The sequence below is a fragment of the Ixodes scapularis genome, unplaced genomic scaffold (assembly GCF_016920785.2).
Source record: "Ixodes scapularis isolate PalLabHiFi unplaced genomic scaffold, ASM1692078v2 PGA_scaffold15__6_contigs__length_5221840, whole genome shotgun sequence".
NCBI lineage: Eukaryota > Metazoa > Arthropoda > Arachnida > Ixodida > Ixodidae > Ixodes > Ixodes scapularis.
The window spans coordinates 2,839,890-2,851,282 of record NW_024609841.1 but is presented as its reverse complement, the minus strand read 5'-3'; the positions used below and the strand labels follow the sequence as shown (position 1 = coordinate 2,851,282).

General features: G+C 44.8%; 1 protein-coding gene across 1 annotated transcript in view; it reads left to right on the top strand.

The window, feature by feature from the left end:
* The first annotated feature begins 7,310 nt into the window (after nt 1–7,310).
* The window catches only part of LOC121835614 (connectin-like), a 94,096-nt gene continuing 90,013 nt past the window's right edge, over nt 7,311–11,393 (top strand). Inside the window, exon 1 of the mRNA XM_042290046.1 lies at nt 7,311–8,325. Within this exon, the coding sequence (XP_042145980.1) occupies nt 7,311–8,325 (1,015 nt within the window). The remainder of the gene's footprint in view (nt 8,326–11,393) is intronic.

Here is an 11,393-nt window from a genome sequence, read left to right as displayed (position 1 = left end):
GTAATTAATTACAATTTAGCCTTGAGTAGTTGTAAGTGTAATCCCTTACTATTTTTCAGTAACGTGAACAAGTCTGGTAAGGACTACCCCGAAATCGTCGCACATAGTCAAGCAGAGGAAGGCTACGCTGTCTGCGCTGATTTCAAACCCGGTTAACAAAATGAGCCACAAGAAAATTGTCTATGAGAAGCTAGCCCTCGAATTGTTTAGTTAATAGTATAGGTGGGGCGGGGCGCCCAACGACTGTGAGATATTATTCCCCATTGATATTAATGTTTGCGTTGTTCGCTCGAGGCGATTACGGTGCTACTTCTGAAACTGAAGAAAGAAAGCTAATTATCGGTTGGCTGGGCCTTGCGAAGCGTGCGGTTCAGCATTTCAGAATTTTCTTGAACACGAATAAGAAACGCTTTGCTCTGTACTGCTTATGTTCTTGACTATTGAAATACCGTGATTATGTCAATGTAATCATTCTGCGCTTTCGGGTTTACTTTTCTTCTCAATATATGAGAGGAAGAACGAAAGAAAAATGGGATTGGAGTAATCTTTTCTTCACCTGAGAACATGTAAAATGTTGACATGCACAGCGCACTTGTACGTGGTTCGCATGACAACTTTTTATGCTGATGACACTACATGCGTATTGGTTGAATTTGTAATGTCTATGCCGCCGTTGCAAAAGGCACGCGGCTCGTGAAGAGAACCACGTCAACAATAGTAAGTTCGAGACACAGGCTCTCCAAGATGATTCTTAGTGTGAACCATAATGCAATTTATAGAGACCGATTCCTTCTAAAAATCAACAATGAACGCTGCAAAAGTGCCCATATGATCAAAATACGGCTTTGGGTTTCCGTTACGTATATGCTGTTTTTATAAAACCTCTTTGACATTTTCCTCAAGACTATCTTTTTCGGAGTTGCTGGTTCAGTAGATTGGTCTCGTAATTTGCACTGGGTTTTTTAATTTAATTTTATTGCTGTGGAAAAAATAATATTCTGGTTTTAATCGTCGGCGTGAGCACTTATAAAAATATGCCTACTTGTTTTCTTACTAAATAAAAAAAATTCTGTCTACATAAAAAAAGACACAAACTTCGAGCGACAGGGCAGCGTTTCAACCAGTCTCATAATGACTGATTTGTGAGCAAAATGTTTCCCATCTTGACACATATTCCTTTGGCAACCCTATGTTCCCTTTGCTCGCTCTGGTTTCCGCCCTATGCGGCGCAAGGGTTGCCCTGTATCAGGGGACAGCCTCTACCCTGCCGTCATCGAGTCGAACATGACTGCCCGCATGACGCCGATTTCGGTGAGCGACTGCGGCACTTCGATGCTCGTTTAGACCAGGACAATGCGACTGATCTCCGCCCTTCCGACAATTCGCTCGATGGAAGCAATTATACATGGCTGGCAATGACGTCACATTCGCTTTCATGCCGCAGGCCACGTTTCGCAGCAATGCATTTGTTTTTCTCAACAAGGACATGTAGGAATGATACAAAATGATAGTCAGCGCAGAGTGATGACGTCAAGTTTGATGCCATGCATAGAAACATTGTATCCTAGTATTTCTTTTATATTCACGAGTTAGAGTTCTAAAATTTTCCTCCCAAAGATTTTTGACAAAGAAAGGAGGAAAACGAGTGCTCGATGATACGCTTCGTTTTTTCGATTCACTAAAACATCAGGGAGTTTTAGTAGATCGCCCCGAAAACTCTGATAACGATACCTCATACTCGTCTGGCACCCTTTTTCATGCACCGTATTGTAACGAAAAAAACTTGAATGGTTTCTCTTTCTACTTAATTGAATTGCTTCGATAAAAATATATCTGTTTATTCGAAGAAGATTAGAAAAGCTTTTTTTACAACACAATAGGCGATCGGACAATGCACTTTTGGGGGGAGCACTCCTATCCCTGCCACTTCCCCTGCCGTCCTTCTCGATCACACCTCTAGAGGGTTGGCCGGCTTCTTCCAAACTCGACAAAGAGGCATACACACAAAGGCGGGCGAGTCGAACTCCTCCACGGCCTTGAGGGGTCGCATGTTTGTGAGATAGCGGGCGGAAGACTCCACAGCCGAAGAGGGTCGGACGTACAGGTTTGCATCCAGAGGCGGAGTGACGAGAAAAAGCTTAGCGGCTGCCTGCTTACATTCAGTTTAGCCACTGATGTCCACCATAGGGGCTGGATGACGAATTGAGCACGCAGGCATGAAGCCACCGGAAGTAAGCGGCTTGTTCCACAAGTAAGTGCTTGACAGGCTTTTTTACTCTTCCGAGTGCTGGATCAAACAGGGTTCAAGGCGCTGGATTTGTTTTTCTTTTGTCATTCCGAGAGAGTCTTTTTTTCTTTCTTTTTTTTGCGGAGTAACAGCACATGCGGACCTGAGAAGTCTCCTGAGAAGCCATTCGATGTGAAAATTTTGAGGTTCAAGTTCATCAAGTTTGCGTATGTCCAACGCTCAAATGCCTTATTCTCAGGATATAATTCAGAACGGGAGTATTAAAACCCAGTCAAAGGTACAAAAACGCTTGGACCAAAATGTCGACTGAATGCACTTGGAAGCCCAGCAGACGCCTGACTACCGGGACAAGCATCGAACTTCCGGTGGCTTCACTTGCGCCAGGCTCGGAGAGCAGCTATGCGCCATCCAGTCCCCTATGGTGGAGATCCGTGGGCTTAGCAGCATTCGGAGGCAATCTAGGCGAGTCTTTTTCTTAGTACCAATGGAAAGGTTCGGATTACAAAGCAGACATGGATATCTCAAAATCAACAGCACACGCAAGGCAAAACACTATCGAACAAATTTCGAAAGAGTGGCTATAAAAAATGCAAAAGGCATTCGAAGCCAGGATCACAAGAACAGTTATACACAGGACAAATCCAAGTCCCCCCCCCCCCCCCCCCTCATTTAAGAAGTAATCTCAAAAGCAGGCATGTACATGACAAAACATCTCCGACATGGAGCTCTAAAACGGGTGTACCGTTGCAGCGTTCACGTTCGTCGTTGCCTCCCGAGTGTCACCTCCATGTTTGGCCTCCAGACTCCGGTAGGAATCATGCGCCGTGCCGTAGAGGCGACCAGCATCGGCCAAAAAAACCCTCGCAGGTCCGCGAAAAAAAAAAAAGACACAGAGATGTTAATTTGATCACACGCGCAAGCACGGCTTCGCGACAGTATTATTATCGAGTATCGTTTTCGGAGGTAATGGAACAATCTACTAACTCCCTATTAGTAAATTTAATAATGAGTGATAAAAAAGATACAGGTCAATCTTTGGGGGAATATATTTGAAAGACGAAATCAATAATTTAATTTAAGGATGAGAGTTTGAAGGATTTTCTGATTGACATTTCAGACAGAACACATTTATAGCACTTCCACTAGTGCAGAGCCAAATAACCTTGGACGACTTTTATGCGTTAGGAAGCTTAAAGGCTTCAGGCACACATGCAGTCGCGGTAGCTGTCGTAGATGCGAGGAACTTTGGAAGTATCTTCCTCTTCGTAACAAAGGTCGTAATTTATGCGAAAACAGTTGCTTATTCGTCTGACTTGTGTAACCAGATTACAGTGGGTATATTGTAGCCCGACGCTTAATTGATGTTCCTGTCGTAAACGAATAGTTTTACTTCATCTTTCGCATCTCGTGATGCGCACCCTTTTCATTGCGGCAAGATTTACGGCGTCGCTCATTAATTTAGCGAAGGCGGTACGGGGCGCAGCTTCGAGCAAATTTGGGAAGGTTTAGAAAACTGCCCCGGCTCGCCGAAGAGGGGTTCGATAAATCTTTACGACGTTTCGAACAAAGCCAGTATGACGTCTGGTAGAAGCTGTCTCCTTGTCAGTAGAGACTGTATTCGTCGACATTCTTGTCCGCGGAAGCGGCGTTTGACTGCCGTCAAAAGGCCCTTGAGAAAACTTAAAAAGGCAAGATATATTTTTCATTCGATAAAATAAAATGAGGCTGACGCGGTAGAACACGAACTTACTCGAGATATAAAATGACGTGTGGGTGGAGCGATGGAAGTTCGAAAGGCACATTTATGTTAAATTTTTTTCAAAATCGTAAAATGCTCCTTTACGTGCAGTATACTTTTTACCGATAAAATATATAAAAAAAATTGAAGATATAATTGCGAATGAAACTGGCGCGACAAAGATAAATAGCACTTCAATCGTGCTTGAACTTTGCAGGGAATGTGTTTGGGTACGTGTTCATTCTTGGTACGTTCAAACAAAATATTTGATAGGGCTTCACAGGAATTTCGTGTCGAAGTGACAGCCCATCGACACCAGATGATTAGAAAAAGTTTGAAGTTTCTTTGAATAAATTGCTAGGGGCGGATCCGAACGTCAACCTCACTCTTTCCTTTCAGAAGCTCCTTGGTGTGCTCTAGCGCGCCATACGATCAAAACAACAGCAGACTTATGCAGCAGACGTCACCATACCCTGTTGCAGGTTAAGAAAACCAGGGCAAGCTGTTCCCGCTAAGCTCTTAACCCTTTCCCCTTTAAAAGAGCGAACGCCGGAGAGGAGTGTTGAGAGGAGGCGAGACGAGGCGAGGAGGTACTCACCTCCTCTCCGGCGTTTGCTCCCCTAAGTGGAAAGGGGGAAGGGTTTCGAAGGAGGAGCTTGTCACCGCCGACTAAATACGTCATAGACCAAAACGATAGCGTAGCTGGAGGTACTGTAAGTACTCGGTATTTACTACCCGTGTCCCGAGCGCCTTAAGGCCAGAGCCGTTTACGTAGAAAGTGTGGTCATTAATTGGAAAGAGTAAGGACACATCATTGACCGAAAATTTTTAAATGAGCTTGGGTGCATTAATTGATAGCTCTTCTGACCAATCACTTAGCCACGAATATTTTCTATAGTGGAAGCAGTGAGCTTAACTTATATCGTCTAATCCCAATTTCTAGGTAAGGATGTAATCAAGTATTTCATTTCAGCACGCTAAAGTTGAAGTTGCTACCCTCTGTAACTGAAAGGGCAACGCACGTGACGTTGTCGTCACGTCGACGTTCAGAATGCACTCTATCTTTCTCTCGATTGCAGTCGCACCCGCGGCCACGGAGGGTAAGAACCGTGGACACTGCTCCGTGAGCGTTTTGACCCTAACAGAGAACGCTCACCCCACGTTCGTAGTTTCGCCTCATGTTTCAGGAACCTTTTGTGGTTTTCCAAACAAGGAATCTCGTGCTCTCTGCTTTTTGTAAATTTGCCTCTTTGACAGTGACATCTCTACCTTTGACTCGCTTTACTTTGGGCCCACACCTGATGTGGCGATAAAATCAATCTAAAACGTCAATGTGCTGCTATTTGGCGATAGAACGAGAGCAACCACACTGTTGTTGCCTTGTCGCACAATTAGACTCAACCGGAATGGAAAACAATATCTCTTTATACGACAGTTTTTCCTTTCCTGGCGATTTTTGTAGCAGAATTATAAGATAATGCATTTTTTTTTCTTCTGGACGGCTAGTTTGAGTTTATGCCTAATTTTTGGCAATTCCTCCTGCTGAGAAAGAATTCGTGCAGTCGAGCTGCGTCCTCGAGTAGGGAGCTCGCGCTTGTAGCGAAGTAGGGGTATTGCCGTTCCGGCTGATTTGTGAGAAAGCGCTGAATGAGAAGCAAATATTTAGGCAATGCAAATTTAGTCCAAAAGATAATGAAGAAGAGAAAAATGTGTGAACACATTTTATGAGCGGTGCCTCTTACCCAGCGGAAATAAATCGACGATATGAACCTATGACTTCGGAGAATGCAGCACTTGAGACATAGGGACGGGGCTCGCAGTCGCGTCCCAGAGGGTCCCGGGCCGCGTGTTTGACACCCCTGTACGTACGTACATTTGATCTAGCAAATATCGCGATACCTTCGCTCTATAGTGAAATGCAGTTCCAGGCCCACCTCATAAATAACGCAAGCACTCACTCTTGTCGAGAGAGATCCCAAGAGCTCGGTTCTAAGCAATTGCAAGTGTGAGAATGGGCCACCTTTGGAATGTGACTAAGAAACCTTAGTGAAGGACTAGGGCTAGTTTAGCCGGTGTTTTGTGAGTGGCTAGCGCTCAGCGCCGTGTCCTACTCCCATCACCGCCAATCGCCATCTTGAACGAAGCAAATATTGTTTCAGGACGCCGATGGATAACTTCAGTAGGAAATGTAGCAACAGACTCTAAGAAATGCCTGCGCGTCTTCTTACCCGCAAAACACTCGAAGAGCCAATCTCTGCGATCTACGAAATCAGCTCAGCGAATGATGAGGCGGAACATCCGTTTAGACCTAAAAAGTAAGTCCGCGCTGTGGCATTACGCAATGCAAAGCGTCATGCTTGCATTGCGTAATGGCAGAGCGCATACTTCATTTTGAGGTCTAAGCAGATGTTCCGCCTCATCATTCATTAAGCTGATTTAGTAGATGGCAGAGATTGGCTCTTCCAGTGTTTTGCGAGTAAGTAGACGCGTAGGGGAATTTCTTAGAGTGCAAATGTTCTGGCTATCGCCTTGTTTAGAGGACAGAGCTGCCGCTAACATGATCTCAACAGGTCACTGAACTACGAGAGAGGCCGCGATTTAAGAGTACTTCCGTCTTCATTACGTCGCTTACAATCCGTCTTTCTTCATGCCGTCTTTCGATGTTCAATTTTCCCTTTAATCAGATCTGTATACAACAAAGCTCTATAGTTATAACGTTTTTTTTTACCTAATCAATGTCTACGTTTGACGCGATAAACGTTTCGTTCGCGCAGTATATATAGAGCATTTCCAGAGTACACGCCTGCATGACCTTTACTTTCCAGTCACTTTCGCTTGTTACTCCTGAGCAGTAACCCACTTACGGCGATGAAGTTTGCTTCCAGGAATACTGCCAGTCCTAGTCGTTCGTTCCTCGCTGATTAGTCACGCCTGGTAAATACGGCTGCAGTTGTTGGTATTCCATTAATTAGTTCACACAACAAGAAAGTTGTTCAAGCATTCGTCATGCGGTCTCAGTGGCAAAACTTCTCTTGCCACGGAGACTGATCGTTGGTGTATGCTGTGCCATTTACAATTCTGTTTTGTTAGGCCAATTGAAGAAATACTGATGATTTATGTTTGGAGAGCATTGTAGGGAAGCGTACGCTCAGGGACTTCTGAGAGCGCATACAAAATTATATCTAAAATACTACTTGAATATAATGTTCCCGGGACTAACCTATGAAATGAATCATACATGAATTAAGTGATGCCTTAAAGTGTACAGTATCCGCAGTTTTACTCATCAAGTTTGTTCGATAATCACGTTGTGCTCACAATTTAATGTCTCCGCTCTTCTTTTGGTTTAGGTATCTCACGCTCTTCCTAATCTTCCTCACGTCAACATTCCAAGCGCGAGCATCAGAAGCCGAGAACCTCGTGCCGAACCTCTGCAATCGCATCAATCAAGCGCTATACTGCCGCTGCGACACAGACGATATCACCGATGACACGACCGAAGTAACCTGCTACGTGTTGAAGGACATCGCCAGAGACGACATCGTCTTCAAGGCCCTCGCGAAGCAGCCGTCCATCATCTCGATCACGTTCAGTTCGCTCAGTGAGGACCACCATTTAAAGTTTGTTCCTTCTGACGTCCTGTCACATGCTCCGGTCTTGGAGCGTCTTACGTTCTCCCAGGCGGAGTTGGGTGTCTTGAAGACTCACACCTTCTACAACCTGACAAAACTGGCCGAGCTGTCCCTCGACTTCAACGAGATCACGGAACTGGAGACGGACTGCATTTCGCATCTGCCTGGCCTCAAGAGGCTGCAAATGGCGGACAACAAGATAAAGAAGATGCCCGCGGGAGCCCTGTCTCGCCTGCCGTCTCTGACGCACTTGTTCCTGGAGCGGAACAAGATGAAGGTCATAGAGGACTTCGCCTTCGCGGGCCTGGGCAAGGTTAAAGAGCTATACCTCAGCGACAACTCCATCGAGGCCCTCACCGAACACAGCTTCAAGGGCCTGTCGCGGGTCCTCAGACTCGACATGTTTGGAAACAAGCTGAAGAGGCTGGAAGCCCGCGTTTTCGGCGGCTTGTCGTCCCTGGTGGAGCTCGACCTCAGGTACAACGAGATCTCCGAAGTCGATCCACTGGCCTTCGACGGTCTACCGCACCTGACCATCGTGTACCTCTCGTTCAACCGGCTGCGCGTCCTGCCGGCGCTAATGTTCATGGGAGCTCCTAACCTTGTGACCGTGGACCTGTCGCAGAACCAGCTGGTCACGCTTACCTGGAGGACTGTCCTGGACTTGAGGAAGATTGACGCCGAGTCCTTCGACATGAGCCTCACTGGTAAGTGTTTTTGTTTCGTTTAGTTTCTGTTCCCTTATACTCGAAGAAGCTTCTGCATAGATATTGCCCCATGGTATTTTCGCCACGTTCTTTCGAACACACTGCGCCGTCGCGCCAGTCGACGTTACGAGGTAATGGGACCAATCAAGCAGCGTCAAAAGCACAAGTGGCTGAACGTAAGTTTTGTCGTGATACTTTTTCGCGGCGGGGAGGGGGGGGGGGGAGCTTAAGGATACACTCTACGTTAGCTTCACACACTGAACAAGTGGAACAACCATCAAAAGGTTGGGAAAGACTCGACACAAGCAGCTGTTGTGACATTTTCAATTGGTGGCGTGGGAGCGGCCGAAAAACTTCCACACACTACTGCACTTTCTCTTCGAACAACTTCCCGCTTCTACTAGCACACTGAACATTGTAACACCCATAATCGTGTAAAAAGGGTGTAGGAAGGGTGTTGGTTAGGACAAACACCTTTTTTACACACTTTTTACACGATTTCTGAATATCGGTTGGTGTAAAAAGGGTGTGCTGACGTTTTACACCCTTTACACGCCCTCTTTACGCCCCACTTGCAGCGATGGTGTCTGAAATCATGTAGAAAGGGTGTATGGCCGAATTTTACGCCCTTCATCCACACGGTGTGAAATGGGCGTAATGGTGATGCTGCCAAATACACCCATGATTTCATAGCCGTTCATATTTTTTGTTTTGGTGAAACTGTTGATGATGTACGGCGGTACAAACATCGAGTATAATTAATCGCCACACGGAGTCGCGTATGGTTGGAAAGTGCTACACTCTAAAAAAAAAAGGGTGTAGTACTTACACCCAGTGGGGTGTATGTGACTTGTCCCATATACGACACCCCCATGGGTATATATGCGACACCCCAAAAAGGGGTGCATACATGCACCTCATTTTGAGGTGCGCATGTGCACCTCAGCGGGTGCATAAGACACACCCGACCCCGGGGTGTACATATATTCCGTTTCTCACTTACTGGGAATACTGATACACCCCATTTTTAGGTGTACATATATTCCGTTTCTCACTTGCTGGGAATACTGATACACCCCAATCTTAGGTGTACGTGTATTCCGTTTCTCACTTACTGGGAATACCGGTACACCCCATTCTTAGGTGTACGTATATTCCGTTTCTCATTTACTGGGAATACTGATACACCCCTCTTTTAAGTGCACATATATTCCGTTTATCACTTACTGGGAATACTCATACACCCCATTCTTAGGTGTACATATATTCCATTTCTCACTTACTGGGAATACTGATACACCCCATTCTTAGGTGCACAGATATTCCGTTTCTCACTTACTGGGAATGCAGTTACACCCGATTCTTAGGTGTACTTATATACCGTTTTCCACACCGATCTCACTTAATGGGAACCGATAAACCCCACTCTTAGGTGTACATGTGCGAAGTCAACAAAACTAACACTAGAACATTTTCCATTAAATTGACAGGAAATGTCTTTACAGCTCTTTTCCAAGCTTTTAACCGTCAAACGACGGTGTTTTGTATCATTTTCATGTCCCATTTGTCAACCCGAAAACAACTAAGCTGCCAATCCCACATTCTACCGTCATTTCATTATGTGGCCGGGCATCATTTTGACGTCCTAACTGTCAACCTGAAATACAATTGAGAGCTTTTGTGTCACTCCTGCGAATATAATATTGTTAGGATCATGCAATATTTTATAAAATAAGCTACGAAAATTGGTATCTGTTCCTACATATTTATTGCTCATAAACACTGGGTGAAACATATACTACACAAATACACATTGAATGCATGCACCAGAAACGTCGCTTGTTTCCTTTCTTCTTCTTTTTGCATGTCTTATCTTTTAGTCTTGTGCCTTGGGTGTTGACCACCAAAAAGAGCCATGGAGCATTCCTGAAAAGCAAAACCCAGTTGTATACCATGATTAGATACATATAGGACACTGTCAAGGCCCCCCACCTTACTTAATGAGCATTACCAAAAACCAGGAACTCAGCCAACTTCATAAATATTTTACACACCATTGAAGAATAGTGGGGTGGAAAGTTTACCACTTTAGATACAGGTGCAAGGCTGGCAAACCGAAAACACAGATAAAAAGCATGTGTTTTCATTATACTTAAACAACTGATTTTGGCGGTTTTCAACAATGCCAGCCTGTTTCTTATTGCAACTGTGTTTATTTTTTACTAATAAAATGCACAATTAGCCGAAAAATGCCATAAGCAACCTTGTACTGTGGCGCCTAACCAGATAAACGAATGTCAACATCAGAGGTGTCCTAATGCAAGCTTCCTTTAACAAAATTTTGGACCATCTAAAACAGTGCTCTCAAACACATTTGAGTGTAGAGGCCGGATAGCCCACCCCCAAAAGATCGAGGGCTTCTGTAAGGCATGGGGGTCAAGAAATTTGTTAAAGGGACCTTGCGCTCTCCACATTTTGTAACTTGCAATCTTGACAGTGACATTTTTAGCCGTGATTCATTTGTAGTGCTCCCCTTATCCCCTTCCTGATGCAATCACAAGAATTAAAGTGGTACTGCCGCCAACATACTGCCATTTTGTAAGAGGACAAGAGAAAAAGTACACTGTTGTTGCCGTTGCTTATTTCACTCAGGATATATTCAAGCTCAACATGTCTCGAAAGAATGCCTTTTGCTTTTCTGAGAATTTCTGATAGCACCAGTCTGAGCGAATACTTGTATTTTAATGGTGATATTTTCTGAGGGCGAGAATCCAGAGCTCATGAATTTATCTTTGGTGGTTCTTCTGACAAGCGAGAGTTCAAGCAGTTGAAGTGCATCCTTGGGCAAAGAGCTCGTGGTTGCAGCCTACCAGCGGAATTGTCGTGCAGGTGCTCAATACTAAAAAAAAGAAGGGAAGGAAAAATAGAGACTAAACACCTGAAAAATAAAAACGAAACTACATTAACTATGTGGATATGTTATAAGAGCATAGCTACGTCTCCAGCGTAAATGAATAGACCGATCGCACCAAGTTTTCCACGCATGCGTGACGCCGCCATAACTGTAG